The 23,742-nt window shown below is 49.9% G+C and overlaps 1 protein-coding gene across 24 annotated transcripts in view; it reads left to right on the forward strand.

The window, feature by feature from the left end:
- Megf11 (multiple EGF-like-domains 11) overlaps positions 1–23,742 on the forward strand; it is a 325,831-nt gene that overhangs the window by 272,597 nt on the left and 29,492 nt on the right. For all 24 annotated transcript variants that reach the window (XM_087563863.1, NM_001430418.1, NM_001430421.1 and 21 more), the window contains 4 exon segments: positions 1,252–1,426; positions 21,686–21,806; positions 22,310–22,473; positions 23,485–23,587. In XM_087563863.1, coding sequence (XP_087419989.1) covers positions 1,252–1,426; positions 21,686–21,806; positions 22,310–22,473; positions 23,485–23,587 — 563 coding nt within the window.

Here is a 23,742-nt window from a genome sequence, read left to right on the forward strand (position 1 = left end):
CACGAAGCCCTGGGTTTGAATTTCAGCAGGGCATAGAACCAGGTGTGGGGATGGTGCCCAGCTCTTACCTTAGCACTGTAGAGGTAGAGGCAGGAGGATCTGAGGTTCAGGGTTGGGAGCTGGTGAGATAGCACAAAGGTTAAAGGCCTGAGTCCTATCCCCGGGACCATGTGGGAGAAGGAGAGAGCACTCTCACAAGTTGTTCTCTGACCTTCACACATGTGCCAGGGCATCCGTGTTCCCATACACTTACACACAAAATAAGCAAATAAAAATGCAGAAACCAAAGTTCAGGATCATCCTCAGCTATACAGGATATATATATATATATATATATATATATATATATATATATATATATATATATATATATATATCAAGTTTAAAGCCAGCCTGGGCTACATAGGCTCTGTCTCAAAAAGAAAATAATTCAATATGGTAAAAGCAATTGCATTTCTATGTGGGTAAACTGGACAGTGACTATGTGACTATGAGCTGGGAGGGAGAAGGGCTCACTCTGTTACAGAGCGTAAGGAAGCCCAAGTGGCGATCCCTTAGGGACAGCCATTGTCAGGGAGACCACCCTGGCCTGGCATCTTATTTTGGCTACCAGTGCTCACCAAGAGTCTACTGTATGGAGAGCTACTGGTGTCATGGTTGCCTTCTCACGTGTCCCCACCTGACAGGAGCAATGAGAGCTCTGTACCTCAGAGTCTATAAGGCAAGGGAGGAAGGCCCTGCCCTATGCTTTGGACTCTGTGTGGTTTTATAAAGCGTGCACACTGGGGATTTACTATGGGGGTGTACTACTGGGGAGGGTTACCCCTCAGTCAGTGGGGTCCTTGCCTGGCAAGGCTAGGCATTGACCCCCAGCATTGCATAAACAGGGCATGGTGGGGGGACAAGCACCAGAAAGTTAGTGTTACCTTTGTCTACATAGGGAGTTCCAATGTAGCCTGGGCACCATGAGGAAAAACAGTGCTTGTTTGGGAGTCAGAAATCCGGGTAGTAACGCTGGTCTTGTTACCTCCTTAATGAATGACTTTGGGCGTTGCTTAACTACGAGCCTTCATTTCTGGGAACTACTGAGACTACTACAGCCATGTATCATCTCATAGACAAAGAAAGCATGACTAACTTCACCACAGGGGTCCTCTGCTCTTACTACCATGGGCAGACTAGACTTGGGGTGGGCAGAGGAAGGGACACAGTGCTAAGCCCATCCTCTTCTTCCTCCTGTCCTCTGTTCAGCTGCCATCCAGTCACTGGAGCTTGTACCTGCCAGCCAGGCTGGTCTGGCCACTACTGCAATGAGTCCTGCCCTGCCGGCTACTATGGCAATGGTTGCCAGCTACCCTGCACCTGCCAGAACGGCGCTGACTGCCACAGCATCACTGGGAGCTGCACTTGTGCTCCAGGATTCATGGTAAGTCAGGGTGGGCTGCTCACAGCCTTCCCGCTCCCCAGGGAGCCATGGCAATCTAAAGGGTGACCCTCTGCCCAGGAATGAGGGATAGGACTCTCTTTCTATGTCACCTTCAGACACAGTCTGTGACAGAGAGAGCCCTTGAAGCTGTTCTCTGAGGTTAACAACTGCAAGAATAGCTGCAAAGGGCCTTAGTCTGTCACTGTCCCTGACTTTCAAACTGTCATCCTCTCTGTCCAACTCTGCCCTGTCCTCCTGTGCACACAATATCTTTCACACCATCATTACCCCAGCTCACATAAGCAGTTTGTATTCTCCTTTCTGTTTGTTTGTTTGTTTGTTTGTTTGTTTAAAAACAAGGCCTATTTACTATATATCTTCCAGACTGTCCTAAAACTCACTTTATAGACTGGGTTGGCTCAAAACCACAGAGATCCACATAACTCTTCTTTCTGAGTGCTGCAATTAACGGCATGTACTACCAGGCTGGACAGACAGTCTGTGTGCATGCGTGCATGCATGTATGTGTATGTAGTGGACAGGTATTTGTGTTGGGGGGTTATGTCCTGAGGACTGAATCCACAGCCTCCCACACTGAGGAAGTGCGTGCCCTCTGAACTCCAGCACCATTCTTCCTTTTATTCACATTTCTCTGCTATTGGTTGGACCTCTTAATTCACTTCGGATGACTGCCTAGCAGAGCAGGGGCTGAAATTCCCAGTTTCCCCAGCCCTTCCCTTCCTGCAGATGTTAGGATTTTCCCATGTTCGCAGCCAGTGTTGCAGTGAGCATCTTCTTACAAGCAGCTCCCCACTCCGCCATCCCGTTGAATTATTTCCTCCGGGTGAATTACCAGGTCAGCGGGCACAATATATTCATGGCTCTTGATGGATGTTGCCAGATCACTTTCCCAAAGGGTTATATAAATCTATGCTGTTGAGGGTCGTATATGCGTGTGCCTTGTTCAGAACAGTTTTCGTTTGCTTTTTTTCCCAGTCTTGCTAATTATATAGGTAGAGAACGGCTCCTAAATGTTGCCCTCATTTGCATGTCTGATTACTAGGTAGAGCGAACGTTCCCCTACATGCTTGTTCAGTCTGTATTTCCTCATCAATCATGCTGGTTTTTACAAAGTTTGACTGGGGGAGGTGATACTGGGATGGGATATGCTCAGCTGGTCTGAAGACCTCCCCCATCCTCAGGGGCAGTGTTCCACTGTGCTTTGAGCAGAGTCTGTTGAGTTGAAACCTGTGGCCAGGTCACACACATCTTGGCTGTCCTACCTACCAACTGTGTGACCTTGGACCCACTCTCTTGGGTTTGGTTTCTTCCTCTATGAAGTGGGTACTCCCATACGTGATTGCTTACAGGTATAGAAAAGGGATTTCTGGAGCCGCTGTAGATAGGGGCCTTGGTAAATTACAGGTTCAGATCCAGCATGGCTATGGTGAAGCTTTAGGTACCTGATAGGTTCTTACAGGATGTGGTTATTGCTACTCGGTGGTTCTCACTGTGCAGGGACCAGATGTATAACATGGCTTTTTTCTTTCTTCCTTCCTTCCTTCCTTCCTTCCTTCCTTCCTTCTTTCCTTCCTTCCTTCCTTTCTCTCCCTCTCTCCCTCTTTCCCTCTCTCCTTCCCTCCTTCCTTCCTTCCTAAAATTATTTGTTTTAAAGATAGTCTCATGTATTATAGGTTTTTTGGCTTGCTATGTAGCAGGCATAACCTTGAACTTCTGGTCCTGCTGCCTCTACCTTCTCCCCAGTGCAAGGACCAACAGACTCAGTCTATGCAATGCTGTAGATCAAACTTAGGTCCTAATTCAGTTCACGACAGGCAAGCACTCTGCTATTTAAGCTACCTTCTCCATGAACAGGCCTTTCAGCCTTGACTGCAAGGTCATCAGCCATGGAAGTGCTGGTGAGCCTGCCTGGTGCTGAGCCAGCTGGCAGCCATGGCATAAATCTACTGATTCCCAAGCTCCTCTTACCATCAGGGCAGGGGCTCCTTTGAGAGCAAATGTCCCTGGTCTGCAGAGCAAGGCTCAGACAAAGTGTCATCAGGCCCCATCATGCTCCTTGCCAGAGCTAAGGTTGGGTGCACATGGACTATGGTCTTTAAAGGGTAAGAGGTCTGTCCCTTCCACACAGCTTCTCTCTGACCTGCCTGTGTTGCCAGGAATTCTGGTCCGTAACTATCACAAAGAATTGAAGTACTAGGGGCTGGAGAGGAGGCGGGGTGTTTAAGAGCATTGGCTGCCCTTCCAGAGGACCTGTGTTCAATTCCCAGCACTCACATTGATACTCACAACCGTCTAAAGCTCCACTTGCAGAGGACTTGATTCCCTGTTTAGGTCTCCAAGGGCACCAGCCACACATGTGGCACATGGATAGACAGATAGGCCTAGCACCCATACATATTAAAAATTAATAATATTAGTAGCACCCTAGGTTTAGAGTCTTGCAAATAGTCATTTGGAACTAAAGATATCCCATCACAAGAGGTCAGGCAGAGAAGCACTTGGTGGCAAGTGGGACATTCTGTCCCTGCCCTAGCCTGGCTACTAAGGAAGGCCTATGACTTAGGAATGGCTTCTCCTCTCAGGTCCCAGGTCCTTCCTATACAAATGTGAATGGACAGGGGAGGATGAACCCACACATTTTGTTTCACTAATCTTGTCCTTAGATACAACCTCATGCAGCTGAGGCTGGACGTAAACTCCCTACGTAGCTGAAAATGACCTTGAGCTCCCTATCTTCCTACCTCTCCCCACTTAGTGCTGGGACTACAGACACACACCACCATTTTATGCAGCACTAAGCGCTAAACTCAGGGTTTCATGCTTGCTAGGCAAGCACTCTAACAACTGAGTTATGACCCCAGCCCTGAACCCACTGATTTCTGAGATGGTTACTATAACTTTAATTTTTTTCAAACCCTATGTTTAATGATGGTTCTTAAATGCTTTACCCTCTCTTGTAGCCCACCACCCACCAGAGATGGTTAAAAAGAAAGGATACAGGGGTCAGGGGGAGCTGGGCGGGTGGTGAGTGGACCTGTTTAGAAAGGTTCTTTGGAGCAACTGTGTTGTTTAGAAACCGGCAGTTCAGTTCACAGGTTAGTAGGCAGCAGCTGCTCAATCCACTTGCAAACACCTCACAGATACACCAGTTGTCCAATTCAGTAGTCAGGTTAGCAACAGCAGTGACATGACTTAGGAGAGACAGCTTAGCCTTGGCTCAAGTCAGCAGGAGGCACCATCAGGAACACCAGAAGTTCTCAACTGCGTCTCTCTCAGGGAGGTGGAGATCAGCAAAGACTCACCCACAAGCATTGCACAGCTAGCTGTACCCGCTCTGTCTCCGGAACTCCACAGAATCCTATTTATACCCCCAAACATCACGTGTCCTCCACATGCCTTGCCTCAGCACAGGTCTTGCCTCAGCACGGGCATCCAATCAGCCCGAGTCCACAGAAATGGCAAGAAACTGCAGCACACCACAGAGATTTTTTTTTTTTGGTGTGGTTTCTCTCTATAGAGTCCCAACAAATACAGCTTAACTACACGTTGTAAGGCGGACCAATACATGCATGTTGTTAGCAAAGAATCTTTTATCATGTGTTCATCCAGGTACTTGCTTTAGCAGAACATCCTCTCTCCTCTGTCTGCTTCAGCAAAGCATTCCTTCACGAGTTTGCCCCAGCAAGACACCATCCAACTGACTTTCCAAGAACCCTGAAGTTTCCACTTCAGTTTACTATGCAGAGCTCACGGGCACATTGGTACGCCTATGTGGGGACTTGCTGAGAGTCCCCATAGTTGATGATGTACATTGTCATAGACCTGTTCATACTCCCTCCTCTGTCCTCCTTGTTGCCTCCCATTGTCTGACTTATTACTGCTACTCAAAACAGAAAATTGAGGTTCCAGGAGGGATGGGGAAGGGAGCATTGATCTGTTAGTGTGCTCACTGCCCCCCTCCCTCCCTCGAAAGGAATCCACTAATCTGAAAGCTAGACTGGTGCTCCCACCCAGACTGTAAATGGCTTTGTGCCTTTGAACCTTGGGTGGGGGGCTTGGTGATCAGACCATCCAAATCCTTTCACCAGTGAGTCCTGCCTACCTGGCCCTTTAATCCTGGCCCTTTAATCAAAAACAGGTTGTGAGCAGGCTGTCCTGGTGCAACCCCACGATTCCCACTCCTGCTCAGCCTCATTATGTACCTGGAGAGGCTTCCTTAGGCCTGGTGTTACTGGACAGGGGCAGTAGGAGGGGATTACAAAATACTCATTGTTCTCAGTAGCTTGACTCATTCCCAGGAGCACCAGGCTCCAGCAGGGACACCATTATTCCTGCCTTACCCCGGCTTCTGAATGAGGTGACTTCCTGCAATTAGCCAGCTTGGTAATATGGGGGATGGGGCCATCAATCAGCCGAGCAGACTCAACCCAGGCTCCCCCAAAGCATCCCACAGTCAGTAATAATTAGCAGTGCCTTTATGTGTTTGTTGATTTGTGACTACATACCTGCCTGTTTGCTGAAAGGTTTCACGACATGGGGACTTAATAAAGAGCTCGTTTTAGAAGCCCATTTCTGGGTGTTGGAGCTTTATCCTAAACTCAGTAAGCTTGGATGTGCCACTTCGCTTTGCTGGGCCTCCGTTTCCCTATCCGTATTGATAGATTATTTCTCCACAGGTGAAATGAGCTAATTCAAGTCAGATTATAATATATTAAAGGCAGGTTTACTGGGAAGCTGCTCTCTGATGGGTGAGTTCACTGGCCCCAAGGACCAAGGCTAGGGAAGTCGACATGGGGAGGGGGGAGGGAGGAGAGAAAGAGAGAAAGGGTGCACACACACACACACACACACACACACACACACACACAGACAGACAAGAGGGGGTGTGGCAAAATGTCTGCATTATATAGGGAAGACCTCTGGGGAAAGGGCAGGAAAGTTCAAGGTTGGGGGCAGGGACTAGGGACCGTGGGATGCTGAAGAGAACCTGGAGGCCAGGTCTACGTTGATATGTAAAATATGCACCTCTGTCCCCCAGTTGTCCTGAGGACTGAAACCCACACATATAAGCCTTGCCTGATGTTGTGTTTGAGTAGCCAGTGTGGTAATGGATGCATGCTAGACAAGGACTCTATCAACTGAGCTATACCCCCATACCTCTGCCAAGGGCTGTTTAGAAGGATGTGACAGCAACTTTATGAAAGCTAACCCTATGAGGGCTAGGATGGTACCGATGAGATAGTATAGAACTGTTGGGCATCAGGGACTTGACAGCCAGGTAGTCTCCACCCCATGAGGCCATGCAGGGCAGCAATAGGCTCTGCTTGGTGTGCTGCTGCTGCTGACCCCTCATTCCTAAACCCTGGCATTTATGATGCCAAGGACTTGGGGTGTGGCAAGGCTCATCAGACACCCAGCCAGCCGTCAAAGACCTTGTCCGATCGTAATCACATTCAGCCTAGTGGAGAGCACTCATTGTGTTCCTGCTGCACGGGTCATTTGGTTTATGTCTCACGAGAGCCCTATAGATGTACACGTCCACTTCCTCAGCTTGCAAATGAGCTGAAGTTTAAACGGGGAGAGAAACTTGGCCACAGTGACAGGAGCCACTTCCTGCTCAAATGGTAATGAGCTTGGATAGACCAGACACTCCAGAACCACACAGACTGGAGTTCAAATCCCATCTCTTCACTGACTCCATTGCCTATGGTGAGCCCTGTGTCCCACTCAAGCCTGAACGTCCTTACCTGTGATGGGAGTTTGTGGTGAGAGTAGAGAGCGAACTTTAGAAGTTACAGATCAGCGCCTGAACTGCAATAGGTACCTGCTAGGATGCTAAGCTACAGGGGTAGAGTATGTTTTTCTCAAGTCCAGCACACATGGGGCATTGGGGTGAGCTGCACCCAGGCATCCCAGGTGAACTGACTCATGAGCGCACACACCGGCTGCTCTAGGCAGGCACCCCTGGCCCATTCTGACCGGTCCCTCAAGATGTCATGTGAGATGCCACTGTCATCATGTGGAGAGACAGAGGGGAGGATGTGGGTAGGAGAAGAGAATTTGGTTTTGTGTTAGCTTAGCCTCAGCAAAAGGATCACCCAGGACATCATTGGTGAAGGGCACGGGTCTTCCCGATGTGGGAAAAGTGCTGGGCTAGGACTCAAGAAGCAGGTTCATAGTATCGGTTCTGCTCATGACTCAGGTTCTGGATCTCTTTTGTAAAACCGGAATGAAATATCCTGCCCAAAGAAAACCGCGGGCATAAGGAGTGCCTCTGACTGGGTGGAACACCATTCCAGAACCTTGGACAGTACCACAATCTCTGCTGGCTACTCTTCCCGGAGTATAGCCTGGAGGAGGGGCAGGGTAGTGGGGAGAATGACTGGTTAACAAAGTCCTGGGGTAGGGGTTGGGGATTTGGCTCAGTGGTAGAGTGCTTGCCTAGGAAGCGCAAGGTCCTGGGTTTGATCCCCAGCCCCGGGGGAAAAAAAAACAAAAACAAAAAAACCACAAAGTCCTGGGGTACTGTAGCCCTGTCCTGGCAGCATCTCTGAGAGGAGGGGAGGACTTGTCTTTCCTAGTACCCTGGGTATAAAAATAGCTGAACCATGGTTGGGGTGGTGGGGGAGTGGGAGGAGGCATGTGGAGTATGAGGAACCATTTATCCATCTGCAGGCTGGGTATATTTTACCGGTCCCTGTGTCTTCTTGTTGCCACCAAAGGAGATTTACACCTCTACCTTTTGTTAGTCTCCAGCCACATTTCACCTGCTGTGTGACCACACATAACTCACTTTGCCCCAAACCTGTCTCCCCTCCCTCTTCATTGCTGCAGCCTTGTTTTGGTTATGTCTGTGAACATCCTGTCCAGCTTCTCAGATGACCTCACTTCCACAGACACTCCTCTCTGTTGGATTCACACTCGCAGGTCTTCTACACGCAAAGCCCATGGCTCCTGCTCAGTCTGCCTCCCTGAGAACAAGGGCCTGTCATCCCTAGCCCCATACCTCTTAGCCACCATTGCCTACCATGCCTGCTACATGAACGGCTTGCTTGGTGACGTCTCTTTGATAAATGACATCCTTGGAAATAGCAGGACCATTAATGTAGGAGTTTCTAGGCTGACGTCTATAGGAAGAGGAATTTGGGCTGCTTTCCAGTGAGGCTAGGGCTTGAATCTTTCCCCTATCCCCATGAGCCTCTCTGAGGTTTGTTTATCTTTATTTCATTTATTTGCTTATTTATTTTGTGGGATACACGCAGAAACAATGTACAGGAGTCCATTCTCTCCTTCTACCATGTAGGTTCCAGATATTGAACTCAGATCATCAGATTTGGTGGCAGCCACCCATTTACTCTTACAGCTGAATCACCTTCTAAACCCTTCTCTCGGGTGTAAAGAGGTAGCTGTTCTTCAGCACCACCTGAGTTCCTGGAGCAAAGGCACACCTTAGACAGCTCACCTTACACAGTGCAGAGGTCACAGAGACTTGGAACCAGACATCCGGCCTTCAGATAACCGGTGTCACTGCTTTTTATAGCTGTGTGACCTCAGGGTCACAGGATACCATCTCTCTGTGCCTGTTTTATGATATGTGGAAAGGAACAAGTCATAAATCCCTAGGATTGGTATGCTGATCAAGCTAATTAGTGTATGCAAAGAGAGTATTAGTCATCTTTCAACAAGTGTCAGCCATGATGGCCATGTTTAAAAGGTTAATACCACCCACGATGTTTTTGATGCTGCTGATGCCCACTTGAAGAGCTCTGAGAGCCTGTCTGGGATGCAGGTGCGGATGAGATAAGAGGAAGGAAACCCTTAGCTGCAGCTTCCTCTGGAGTGGGAGCTGCAGGGCGGCTATGTCCCCAAAAGGACAATAGGCTTTCTCAGCACAGAAGGAAACGGTCTAACTTCACAGACCCACCTACAAGCCCTTGTGCCACCCAGCAACCTCTCTTTCTTTAAGACACTTCCTGATGGAGCCTCCTGCACACTCAGGTCTAGAACTGATTGCTGACCTGACAGTGCCTGCAGGGAGCAGGCTGCAAGGTCACAGCCAGGTTGGGTGACTTGATTTCCCAGTCCCCTCCTGCAGTTTCCTCCCCGCATGGAGACTTCAGGGGCCAGGAGATAAGGTGGTTTTCTGACCATTCCTTAGCCTGATGCCTTCTTTCAGTTCTGATTGTAATGGGGACAGAGAGCTCAGCAAGCAGAGCAGAAGGGCCCAGTGTCCCCTCCCGCAGGACCCGGGGCCCATATTTCTCCCTAGGATGACAGCATTTCTATTACCTTAAAGGGCTCATCTATTCATGCTGCAATTTTTTGAAGCCCTGTCTGCCATTATTGAGCCCTGCATGCTGGCAAAGGGAGCAGGCACTCCATCACCCAAATGAACCAACTCCTTCCCGCATTTTTCTCAGCTTTCTCCACTCTGTCCATAGGTCATATGCAAAGCTCAGCTGCTTGGGCAAGGAAGGGGGGGGGGGAATGCGAGGATTACGAATGCCAGATCAGTAGGATAGCAATTGAATTTTCTCCACGCAGGGTTTCTGGCATCCTTTAAAGATGTCCCTCTACCAGCTTCCCTTGGGGCGTATAGTTCCAGAGCTGGAACTTTGGAATGAGGGCAGGTGTGGCCAGGAGAGAGTGCAGGGTAGAAGTGACAGCCAGGCGACACAACAAAGCACACCTGTGCACTTCTTGTTTTGTTTCATTGCTTACCAAACCTGGGTCCATCAACTCCAGTTCTAAGAGCAGAAAAGCAACTTCTCATTCCTTGTCCCCTCCCCACCATCACGGTCTACCGTCGCAATTATTGTCATAAAAGATCTTTCCTGATGCAGTACTAGGCGTGACAAATTTAGCCTATATAGCTGTGTGAGCAAGACTCTGCAAAGCTTTCAAAATTACCAAAAATACGAACATACACACTCTCACGCACACATTTACACACACACTCATGCACACAAACACTCATATACACATGTGTATGCACACTCACACACTCATGCGCACATACACTCTCATGCACACACACTTATACATAATCATGTACATACATTCACACACATACACACTTGCACATTCACATGCTCACACATTCACACATGCCCACTCACACACGTTCACACACACAGTTACACACGCACTCACGCACATACTCGCACACACACATGCACACTCTCACACACATACTCATCCACACACACTCTCACACACTTTCGTGCACACACATGCACACTCACACACATACACATACACACACTGTCACACACTTTTGTGTACACACACATGCACACTCTCACACACATACACACACACACTCTCACACACTTTTGTGTACACACACACATACACATTCTCGCACACACATTCTAGCACTGCTCCCTCCTGCTACTTAGCTTTGATAGTTACTTGAGTATCTCAAGGTTTGGATTTCCTTTTTTATTTATCCTTATTCTTGGAGGGGAGGCAGGTTTGTGCATGCCGCAGTGTGTCTGTGTGTGTCTGTGTGTGTGTGTGTGTGTGTGTGTGTGTCAGAGGATAACTTTCAGGAGTTGTTTCTCTCCTTCCACTGTGGGTTCCAGGTCACAGGCTCACCTGACAAGCACATTCGTACCATTTGTTGGCTTTTTTTAAATTCAGTTTTTCATCTGTGAGATGGGGCTGAGCATGTAGCTTAGTCAGGAGAGTACTTACCAACCATGCACGAGCCCTGGGTTCGATTCCTAGAACCCCATAAACCTGGCATGGTGGCACAAACTTTTAATCCCAGCACTTGGGAGGTGAAGGCAGAAGGATCAGAAATTCATAGTCATCCTCAGATACATAGAAAGCTAGAAGCTAGGCTGGCTACAGTGACAATTCATCTGTAGCACAGGGGACACATGGGTGTTGTGCTCTCATGGGACTCTTAGGGTTGAGCAGTATAAATGTATTCAGTCCTCAGAATAAAGCTCGACGTGCAGTAGATGCTCTATGATGCTTGTTAAGCTATGTCATGGGACTACATTGGGTTTGAGCTAAAGGGCATGAACACAGGCAAGGTCTTGTGGTCAGGTGAGCCTGGGTTGGAAGCTGAATGTGTCCCTCAGCACCTGCACAGCCCACAGCCATGCACCCAGCCCCTTAGGGTCCCAGATTCCTCCGGTACAATGTGCTAAGAACGACGGCCATGCAGGAGCAAGGACAGAGTGAGTTGCTGCCCAGAGCTTGTCATGGAGAGTGAGAATTCTCTCAAGAGTAGAGCTAGAAGGACACACTGTACTTCCATAGTCCCCATTCTGTTGGGGAGGAAACTGTGGTCTCCCAGAAAGAGTGACTAGCCTCTGTCACATAGCAAAACAGGCAGAGCTGGGGTCCAGCAGAGATGAGAACTCCGGCTAACCAGCTAATGGTCTCACTTTCACCTGCCTGTCATGAGCTTGTTTTCCCCTGGGCAGGAAGGAGAATGGTGAAGACACGCGGGTGGTGTGTACCAGGAAGTTAAATCATGTTGGCAATTAATCCACAGAGCAAAGTAGAGAGAATTGGCTTTGTGTCACCAAGGCTCAGGCTAGCTTCTCCCCCGGGACTCTGCGGTTTGTGGCTTCATTAGGGAAAACTGCTGAGTCTTCTCTTCCTATCCTGTCCCACCCTTTTCCTGCTGAGTTCCTGCTGCCCTTCTCAGTGCCCTCGTCACTGCGGTGGTGGCCTTGCTATCTCTGTAGCAGCTGGAAGAGTCAGGGTAGGTCCCAGGCACTCATGCCCCCGATACACCCAGCTTTCTTTTTGCCCAGAGTCACTTGCATAGCTAGGACTCCTGCTGGCCAGGATCCAGGATGCGGTCCAAGCCTCAGATTCTCGAGGGTGTCCAGAGCCTCTACAGAGTGTCTGATGCCTGGCTCTGAGGGTGTGCATTGTGAGGGCTGAGCACTGCCAGCCGGGGACTGTCTCCGCTCAGTCCACACAGTAAGCTTCAGGTGGGGGCTGTGAGGACTCCCACCTTGCACAAGAAGAGAATTCAGGGAGGCAAAGTACCCTTCCCAGGTATGGTAGGTGAGTTTGAACCCAGAGCCTGCTTTAGCCTTGAATTCACACTACCTAAAGAGAAGGGAAGTATGATGGTGGGTTCTGATTGGCTAGAGACCTTCCCAGACAAGTGGCAGATTGATATGTCTCAGTTGGAGCCAGGTGGCCTCCCACCTCTGTGTTCCTTGGGAGGTAGGCCAGGTGCCACTGTCTCCCAGGCTTGCAGAATGCATCTGTCCATGACCCTGAGTATAAGGAGGGTGGGGGGCTAGGACCCTGAGCTGAGGGCTCCACAACCAAGATCACCTAGGACTGGACTAGCCAGGAGTCTATCTGGGCTCCAGCCAGGGTTCTGCTTACTCAGCATTAGAAGTCACTTTGCTCCTCTGTGCCTTACCTCTATCTTCTACAAACCTGACCCTGGTCTCCTGAGGCTGGCACGAAGCTTAGATGTGACACTGATTAAGAAGGATTAAGGAAGCACCAGAAAATGAGCAGGAGAGACACAGGCTATAGACCCGAACCCCACCAGGCCAGTGGTATGAGACACGGAAGAACCAGCTGTGACTACAGCCTTGCCCCTGCACCACCACAGCCCCTGCCCCCACCCCCCCAGCCTTTTCTCCCTAGGTGTGATCACAAATCTCATTTGTAAGAGGAATTACATACCCTATGAGGGGAAGGGGTTCCTGACAGAGGCTTGGTTATCCCTAAAAAAGAGAGAGAGAGAGAGAGAGAGAGAGAGAGAGAGAGAGAGAGAGAGAGACAGCAGAAAGGGGTGGTGAACAAACAGGAAAATGGAGGTAGAACAACCTGATATGTGTGGGGGAGATACACTATAATCCCAGCACTCAAGAGCTGAGGCAGGAGGATGCCAGGAAAGCTCTAGGCTAGCCTGGAATATAAAATGAGATCCTATTTTATGGACAAAAGGAAGTTTTAAGGAGGGTGATGTAGTCCCCTGAACTCAGGCCAGGGACGGTGTCTGGAGGCTCCGAGAGCATCAGGTCCAGATGGCCCAGATGAGCAGGGGTGTAGGAAAGCAGTGAGAGACAATGGGAACCCATGGTCTGGGTCCTGAAGGTCTGGCTGGAGACCTGAGCCTAATGCACCAGATGAAAAGGTGCCACTACAGCCTAGAGCAGGGCTGTAACAGCAGGGAATGAGCTGGCCTTGACCTTGCTCCTACATCTAAGGGGGTAGTGACAGTGTAGCCCCAGCATACAGTCGGAACTATATAAGTGTCACACACAGTAGGCACTGGATCAATAGTGGGCGCCTTACCCTCCACCTGTCTTCAGCTAGCTGAGTAGAGGAGTAGAGTATGGTGTTTCCCTCCCTGCTGGGCGGCTGAGGCTGGTCCTCTTTGAACCCCCTTTGCTCACGACTCTGGGGCAGTAGGTAGGGAAAGGAGGACTCTGCAAACCTGAGGGAGAGTAGGGAAACCGTGGCCCTTTCCTTGTACCCACAGGGCCGAGTGGAAGCACTTCTGAGGCCAGGTATCACAGGGATACAAGGAAGATCAATTGGAAGCAAATGCCAAATAATGGGCAAATCAGTCACCACTGGGGCTAGGGACTGTGCCATTGCCAGGATGCACATCTACCTCAAGGGCCTTCTGCACTGATGCTCCCTGCCCTTGTCCTGTGTTCCCATCACCCTCTGAAGCTAGGTGTCACTACTGCCATTTTGCAGATAGAGAAGCAGCTTGGACAAGTCACACCAAACTCTGAAGCATCTTCTACGCCAGCCTCCTTGAGCTTGGTGCCTAGACCTGCGCCCAGCTTCCTTGTAGACAACCACTTGTCTTTGCTTGTGGCCTGGAAGCATCCCAGGTCCTTACAGCAGGTCAAGCCCAGATCTGTGATGTACATATGACTGCTTTCCTCATAGTCCCATGACTTGCCGAGCACGAAGTCCCCGGACCACAACCAGTAGGTTATTCCCACTTGTACCATGTGAACCAGGACTCTGAGACAGCAGGCCTAGATTTTATCCCTAGCTTCCTACCCACTCAAACAATGTATATGTTTATCCAAGGATTAATACACTGCACGTGTGTATTAGTGTTTTAGTCCTATGACCATATGGGCAGTATAAGTGCTTACACACACACACACACACACACACACACTCTTTTACCAAAAACAGTCCTCAGAGAATCTGCAAGGAGGGGTATAGCCAGCCATGCCTCTCCAATGCCAGCCTCCTCCCATCCTCGCTTCCTTCACAGTACCCAGAAAGGCTTCCCAACACCCAATAGGGCCTTTCTCAGACAAGCTTTTTGCCATTTAAAAATGTCAAAGGGCTTTTGGTGTGTTTTGGTTTGGTTTTTTGTTTGTTTGTTTTATTTTGTTTTGAGACTGGATCTCAAGTAGTCCAGGCTGGCCTTGAACTCACTATGTAGCTAAGGGTAACTTCCAGCATCCGATTCTCCTCCCTCGACCTGCTGAGTGCTGGGATCATGGGTATGTGCCACCACGCTCAGTTTATGTGGTGCTGGGTGTATATTATGCATGCTAGGCAAGTGCTCTCTACATGCCTTGCTCTGAAATGCCGATGTTTGAGCAAAAACACGAGCGGTAGAAGTTTGGAAGGTGGTTAAGGCTACTTGCAGCCAATGTTTGCCCAGGAAGACTCTGGCTCAGCCTTTCAGGGAAGCCTCATTATAGCCAGATGGCTTGTACTTGACACTGAGATGGGCTTTCAGCAGCCCCAACTCTTTAAGGGGCAAGGACAACACAAGGACTCAGGAAGAGGGATAAAGCTCGGAATGGGGAGCAAGCTACTGCATGATGCCCTCCCATTCAAGTGAGGGCCAGGGAGCCTGGATAGAGATGCTGAAGGCATCCAGAGTCAGCAGCACCAGCAGCACGGAGCAGTCCCTGCTCTGGTGCGGTGTCTGGCATATACCAGTACTTAAACGATATTCCCTGGCTCAGTTGACAGAATGCTTGTCTGCATGCATAAAGCCCTCAGCTTCATCCTCAGCACCACATAAACTGGATATGAAGGTGGAGGCAGAGGACCTGAAGTTCAAGACCAGTCTGAACTACAGAGAAAGAGTTGGAAGACAGCCTGGACTATGGGAGACATTCTAAAAACAGCAACCCCACCCCCAATGTCCCGAATGTCTGAATTACATCAGTGCATATGTACTGACCACAGACTCCCCCTGGGGCACTGGGCTGAGCGAGGCCAGCAGGGCAGAGTACCCAGCCCTCACCTTCGTGTCCCTCCTAGCTACTAAGAGATCACCAGAGTTCCAAATGTTAATTCCATTACCACTGGGGTAAGTGCCACCGTAACAAGGGCATTTGCTGTGCAAGAGGGGAGGAGCAGTAGATTAAAGGACATGGGAGCTGAAAAGGACTGTAGGTCACATTCAGTCTGTCCTGATGGTGAGCAAGGACGCAGAGCACTTGGCAGCCATGCTGGGCTGAATGTACAATGGATGAGTCCACATGCTTCAGTCTCTCTGCAACCTACCAACTCTGACTGAAAGTCCAGGGTGTGCCTTCCCTGCTCACCCCATCTCTTCCTCCAGCAAAATACATGCGGATAAATGCCTAGTGGGCATGACGGCCCTGTGTGAGTCCATCCTGACAGGTAAGCGGGCTAAGAAAAGAGAGTAGGCATGTCTGTGAGCTCTGGGTTTGGCTGAGAGAGACCCTGCCTCAGTGAATAAAGTGGGAGAAAGATGGGAGATGATTCCTATCAACCTCTGGCTTCCACATGCAAGCACCCCCACATGCATGTGCATATACATGCACACACACACCTACACACATGCATGCAAAGACATGCATACACATATGCACATCACACACATACATGGAAAAATGGAAAAAGGGGGGGGGGGGGAGTACATGCAGGCCAGGGCAGTTTCTTTGGCTGCTATTCCTAGGGCCTCTCTGCTAAGCTCTGACAGGCAGGCAGGTACACGAGCCCCCTTAGCGTGTGTGTAAGGAACCCAGTTCCACCCCATTTATACTGCTTCCCACCCATTGAGTGTATTTAAGGGGACTCAGAGATGAACTTTCACAATTTCCTCCTTCCTATAAGGGAGGGGCAAACCCCTTCCATTCTCTTTCTCCTTCGATGCCCAAAAATGCTCATTAACCTCGTGACCGTTTCGAGGAGAAGGGATAATCGGCATAAGAGGCCCAGCTGTTGATTAATTTTCCCAAACAGAGCCAAACTACAAAGCAGCACATTGCAAAGGAGAAAAAGCCAACAAATAACATTTGAAACAAATTTTATGGAACACATGAGGCACCAGGGTTGAGCCCAGCGAGGCAGGCAGAAGGAAAAGCTTCAGTCTGTCAGGAGCAGCATTAAGGGTTCCATGCCATCAGCAACTCTCACATCAGGTTCAGGATGTTAGCAGCCCATTCTGCATCCATAATTAACAGAGCAGAATGAAGAGGCCTGGTAGAGTACTGGTGAGCCGCCTGTTGTGGGAGATGGGGACGAGCTTCTGTGGGTGGGGTTTCTCCTTCCTGGAAGTGCTCAGTGTCTTAGAGGGAATAGCAGAACACACAGGCACTGGTGCATCTGGGTCCAGACATGGGCACATCCTTTGAGGTCCTAGGGCTCTTAGGAAGTGAACATACTGTGTAAACTGACAGGGAGAGTCGGCCGGCAGGGACAGCCTTATACTGTCATCCACAGCAACGTGAGGCATTGTCTCAGAGACCTTCCCTGCAGAGGACGGGATTCTCCACCACAGCAGAGAACTGCAGGGCCCATCCGTCCATGATAAGCAGAAATGGAGCTTGCTTTTGAGAAGGGTTCAATATAGAAGTAAGCACAGGCTTGAAAGGGAAGCCAGACAAGAGCCCACACCTGGAGTGGTCAGGGTGTGGGACCTGGTAGTTCTAACAGCTAGTCTCTGCCACCTGTCCTCAGGGGACCAGGTAAGCAGATAGGTGATAATGGAAGTCAGAAAAGGAGATGTATTCAATATGGCGCATGGCCACAAGAAGCCCAGTGACACCGCACTCCCACCACCTTGCCTATCCTGGGTCTTGACATGAGGTTCAAGTTAGAAGGGTAGAGATATACATAACTAAGGGGTCATGGTCAAGATGTGGGGGTTCCCCCATCATCAATCATCATCACCATCATCATCACCATCACCATCACTACCACCACCACCACCATCCCCACCAAAGCTCCAGCCTCCCGTGTGGCAGTTAAGCTGTCAGAGCTGTGTGAGGTTTCCTCCTGGGAGACAAACTCCCTATCTGGTTAGTACCAGGTCCTCAGCTTTGTTCTTCTTAGCATGAGATTCCCAGAGAAAGTCCAGTTTCCTGTTAACAGAATTCCATCCACAGTCTGATGGTGAGGGGCAGGATTTGTTTTCTTCGTTTTCAGTGTGCGTGTGCAAGCACCTGGGTGGAGATCAGAGGACCATTCTGTGGAGTCTTCGCTCCTCCTACCTTCACGTGGGTTCCAGGATAGAACTCAGGTGGGCAGGCTTACATAGCATACGCTTCCTTCCACCTGCTGAGATGTCTGTCATGTTTGTGACGCTTTAAGAAAGTTGCTGTCCTTTTTACTTTGAGACAAAGTTTACTAAGTTGCCCGGGGTAGCCTTGAACTCACTCTATAGTCCAGGCTGGCCATAAATTTAGTCTTCCTGCCTCAGTCTCCCGAGGAGCTGGGGTTGCAGGCCCAGATTCTCCATTTCTTTCTTCTTAGGAACAAGTGAAAGCATTTGGAACATCACTTGGCATACGGTAGCCTTGCAGGGAACGGACCTCCTTGTCCCTAAGGCCAAGCACTCACTGATACCTAACGATGTGAGAAGGGAGTGAGCAGCAAGCTGAAGGGGCTGATGGGAAAACAGGGGTCTTAGCTTTGGGCTTCTGCCTTCTTGAGAACACAGGCTTCCTCCATGGCCAGGCTGGCAACGCTGAGTTGGTGAGAGATGGATCTCTTCTCTTCCACTTCCTGCTGCTTGAATCCTAAGGGGCTTGTCATTTTTTTTCTTTAATTTTCATTTTACTAATTTTTTGTGTATGGGTGTTTTGTCTGAATATATGTCTGTACTCAGTATTTGTGCCTGGTGAAGCCAGACAAGTGTATCTTGTTATAGATGGTATAGGAGTTATAGATGGTTGTAAGCTGCCATGGAGTGCCAGACCTCGGTCCTCAGGAAGAGCAGCCATGCTCTTAGGCTGGAACCATATCCCCAGGCTCTTGTTATATTCTTTTCATAAGGCATGTTTCCACAAATAATTATACAAGGCTTATTTTGTGGGGGAAGGGATCAAACCCAGGGCCTTGTACATGCTAGACAAATGTCCTATTATTTATATGGCCACATCACCATCTATTATTACTATTATTATTGTTGTTTTCAGAAAAAGATTTCACTGTGTAGCCTTGGCTGTCCTGGAACTCACTCTATGGATCAGGCTGGCTTTGAACTTAGATGGCTACCTGCCTCTGCCTCCTGAGTTCTAGGATTAAAGGTGTGCACCAATATCACCTGACCCCTTATTAATTTTTTAATTAAAGAGGGTTTTCTATTATTTTTATTGTTAGGTGGTTGTGGTATTAGTAGCAGTGCATGCATTTAATCCCAGCACTTAGGGACAGAGGCAGGTGGATCTCTGAGTTCAAGGCCAGCCTGGTCTACAGAGCAAGTTCCAAGGACAGTCAGGGCTACACAGAGAAACACTGTCTTGAAAAAGTTTTTTATTGATGTGCATGTGTAGCTTTGTGCCTGTGATATATGCCACGTGTGCCACAGAGGCCGAAAGAAGTCATTAGATCCCTTGGAGCTGAAGTCGCAGGTGGGTTCAGGTGTTCGGTGTAGGTGCTGGGAACAGGGCTCAGGTCTTTTGGAGGAGCTGCAAGCATGATTAACTACCAAGCCATCTCCAAGCCCTTTCCACTCCTTTTGCTCGCTTTGTTTCATTTTCTGAGATACTGTTGCGTATCCACCAGGGAAGATGTTTGGCCGTGGGTTTAAGTCAACAGAAAGTCTTTATTAGCCGGATAGAGGCTCCACTGGGCATTTGGAATCCCAGTGTAGCACCAACCCTTTCTCAGGGTGAGCTTTTAAGCACAAAAAAGCATGCTCTGGATTGACATACCTCAGGTAACAGGAACAGAAAACCAGAAGTCAAACTACAGAAGCCAAAAGCAGGAGCAGTACATTCTGAGACCTTCCCAGAACTATGAACTTGGATGGATTAGACCTTTGTTTTAGTTTGGGCAAATGGTGTTGTCTAGGTGCTGAGTTTTACAGCCTGAATGACACTTCCATGGAGTCAGTTGTACTAAGGTCTGTGGGCCTACTAAGGTCTGGTCCCCATTACAGGTACAGAAATAGTGTGTCAGGCTGGCCCTGAATTCATTATGTAGTTGAAGATGATCTTGAACTTCTGATCTTCCTGTCTCCACCTCCTGAGTGCTGGAGTTCCGGGTGTACCACTATGCCCACTTTACACAGAGGATCGAACCCAGGGTGTAATGAGCTCCGGTTGTCTCCCAGGCCCCTTTAAAGTTGTTCACTCCTGGGAACACCCCTAACGTGTACTTTTATGTTGCCTTGCTCACAACAACTCTATCCTGGGCAGCCTTCATTTCCCTGACCACCGCCCTCCTAAGACTCAGAGGTCCTTACTCCCAGCCTATGCCTGGCACTTGCCCCTTTTAACTCCCCCTGCACCACTCCATCCCAGGAGCTACCACCACTGCCAGGACTCTGTGTTGTCCTGTCTATACACCCTTGGGGCTAGAAGTCAGTGGCCCTCTTCTGTGCCCCTTTTTGGAACTTGGCCTTAAGAGCAACCCACTCTCCTGGGCGTCATGCCATCCTTGGATGGCAGACGGTCTGTGAGTGACAAAGATGCAGTCCCCCCTCCCAGGTAATTATCAGGGTGCCTTCATCCCCTGAGCTTCCCAACTACTAGGTGAGGCTGTCCTTGCAGAGGCCTCTCTGGTTACCTTCAGCCTGCCTAGTCATCTTTCCTAACCCTGTCTTAGATCAGCCTCCCCAAGTCCCAAAATAGACCCCCGGAGAGTCTGGTTCGACTTAGCACCCAGTGACATGATTAAGTAGCCAGCCTGGGGCCAAAGAGACCCCCTTCACTTTGTGTTCTGTGACCTGGGCCGTTCATTACATGACTTTCTCACGTAACTGCTTCTGCTGTGTCACAGGAAGAATAGAAAGCAATAGTCTGTGTGTCTGTGATATGGTAAGAATTAAGAGATGAAGCACAGTGAATGTGAGAGAGGGGTAGGGGAGAGCACTCAAAAGCCATTGTCAGTGCCATCTACCTTCCCTGAGACCCCAGCAGATGGGGAGGGGTTGTCCCTCTATGCACCAAGCTGGTGCGAATTAAAACAGTTGGAACAGTAGCATGTGAATGCCGCTGGCTTGTAATCTCAGCAAGCTGGAAATGGAGGCAGAAGGATCAGAAATTCAAGGTCATCCTCAGCTACACATCGAATTTGAGGCCAGCCTGTAAAACAGGAAACCCTGTCACATCCCCCACCCCCACTCTTCCTGCTCCCACTCACTCCTCACTTCCCCACAATTCAGTGGATAGAAGATTTGCTGTGACCTAACACAGACTCGTAGGATCAAGTTCCTCGGAGCCCTGGTGTGGAGGCTGGGCCCCCTCCCCTAAGACAGCACGAGCTTCTCTTCTGAATTCTGAGCTTCCAGCTCAGAGAGTCTGGAGTATCTCCGGGGGGCTCTCAGGAAGGACAATTTCCTGCTTGTTCACTTCCTGTTGTTGACAGAATCTTAGTCAAGGTCTCCATTCTCTTGCCAGCTGTATAGGGCTCAGCCTAGGGGCCACCATCTTCATTGTTTGTGGGTTCCCTTCTGCTGTTCTCAAAGTCACAAGCCAAATGGAAGGTTTAAGATCTGTGTCTCTGACCTACCCTCGCAGTCACTTGCTTTTGTGAGATGTCAGGCACTTGTGAGATATCAGGATCCATGATCTTAGTTTCTCTGTCTTAAGGTCCTCTGTAAAGTTACTTTTGCCAAGTGTGGTGGTACATGCCTTTAAACGCCCTCTCCTCCAGCCGAGGCTGGCAGATCTCTGTGAGTTTGAGTGAAGCTGGGGCTACATAGTGAGACCCTGTCTCAAAGAAAAGAGAAGGTGCTGGGAATGGAAGCATGGGTATTGGGAGGGGCACCACGTACAGATCCACGAGCCCAGGAACACCTCTCGCCTCACACCAGCCCTTTTTGTGCAGGGAGAGGTGTGTGCCGTTCCCTGTGCAGCAGGGACCTATGGTCCCAACTGTTCATCTGTATGTAGCTGTAGCAATGGCGGCACCTGCTCCCCTGTGGATGGCTCCTGCACCTGCCGAGAGGGTAAGTGTTCCCAGGCTCTCCTGTGCCAACAGCTGAGCATCTCAGGTGGGGCTGGTTAAACCCACCCACCACTCAGGGTCAGAGAGTGCGTAGGCCAGGTTCCAGCCAAGGAAAGCCACAGCCAGAATCAGAGCAGGGGTATAGGTGGGTGTCCTTCAGGAAGCCTGCCTGGAGACAGCTGCTAGGAAGTCTTGCTATCCTCAGGGGTAGCCTCCTGCTTCAGGGAACAGAGGAGGGAGGGGTTCGGTCCTGGGGGCAGGAGCAGCTACAGGCTTCAGGAAGGAGAGAAGCTGCTGAAACCCTACCCCTGGCCTAGGGGAAAATGCCCCCAGAGCTGATTCTGAGGACCAGTGGGCCCATCGGCAGACAGCAGAAATGGTGTAAGCCCTGTGGCTCGGGGAGATCTAGGCAACTGTGGTGACAGGGACGCTGCCTGTGGTTGGGGAAGTGGGTGGGAAGTTATGCTGGGCATGGCCAGGTGACACCCTTTGCCCTCTCTCCAGGGTGGCAGGGCCTGGACTGCTCCCTGCCTTGTCCCAGTGGGACCTGGGGCCTGAACTGCAATGAGAGCTGTGTCTGTGCTAATGGGGCTGCCTGCAGCCCCTTTGATGGCTCCTGTGCATGTACCCCAGGCTGGCTGGGGGACTCCTGCGAACTGCCCTGCCCGGTGAGTACCCACCTTGACCTCTTTCTTGTTCCTTCTGCTCCCTGGAGGGCTACATGAGTCAGAGACACGCTCTGAGTCAGGGAATGTGAACATCTGTGTAGCTTCTTCTTACCCTAGGCCTCAACCCTCCCATCTGTAAAATGGCCACTCAGGCAGAAGTGCTCTTCTAATGCTCTTTTGATAGGCAGAGCACACTGACTGGCGGCTATAGAATCCACCCCACCAGGATACCTCCGTCCTCCCGAACCCAGCAGAGTGCTCTTTCTGGGTAGTAGCTGAGTCGCAGTCACTGCTAGGGGCCAAACCACCCAGCAACAACCCCACTCTCAAGCACCGAGCCTTAGGCGGAGGCTGGGTATAAGCTTTGCATTGAAATCCTGATTTTGCTACATCCTGCCTCCTTGTGCTTCTCCGGCTGCTTCTCATTTTTAAAGTGGGAGAGGGTGAAGCCATCCTGAGATATTGGCTTGAGGATTAAGAGACTCCGGCAGAGTGGGCAATTGAGACCTGTGAGCATGGAAGAAATGAGGCTCCCTCTTCCTTCCCAGTGACAAGAGAAGGCCATCCTCATTCCCTGTGTGGGTCGGATGTGTCACAGCTAACAAAGTATGTTATGTTTTGTTTTGTGAGGTAGGGTCTTACAGCGTAACCCAGGCTGGTCTTACGCTCATAGCAATCCTTCAGCCTCTGCCTCCTGACTGCTGCGTTTACAAGAAAATTTCCCCCCACTATGCCTGTCAACAACAAAATGCATTTTAATATACAATTTTAATGACCACCTGGAGGCTCTGTGACATATTTATTGCCACCTGAAGGCAGGTTCTCTTCACACCCTTCTCTCCCATTCCTGTTAATATGGCCAGATGATTGTTTGGGATGACATCAGAGCCCTGTTGGTTCCCAGTTAACATCATGGCTGTGCCCTAGGCCCATCTCTGGATCCCTGAAGAGTAGATAGAAGTGTGTGAACCTCTAGGAGTCGCCGTATGACACTTCTCTCCTTCCCCACAGGATGGCACGTTTGGGCTGAACTGCAGTGAGCACTGTGACTGCAGCCATGCTGATGGCTGTGACCCTGTCACAGGCCACTGCTGCTGCCTGGCAGGATGGACAGGTAACCTCTGCTCTGCCACTCACTGCCCAGGCCCTGGGAAGCTGGGCTCTTGGTTTTCCCTCCTTCCTCACCGCTGTTTATCTCCTATCATTTTCCTCCTGCTCCCAAATGCACACCCCCCCCCCTCACCTGCTCCCTTCAGCCCAGTAAGAAGC

This window comes from Rattus norvegicus, chromosome 8 (assembly GCF_021556685.1).
Source record: "Rattus norvegicus strain SHRSP/BbbUtx chromosome 8, alternate assembly SHRSP_T2T, whole genome shotgun sequence".
Taxonomy (NCBI): domain Eukaryota; kingdom Metazoa; phylum Chordata; class Mammalia; order Rodentia; family Muridae; genus Rattus; species Rattus norvegicus.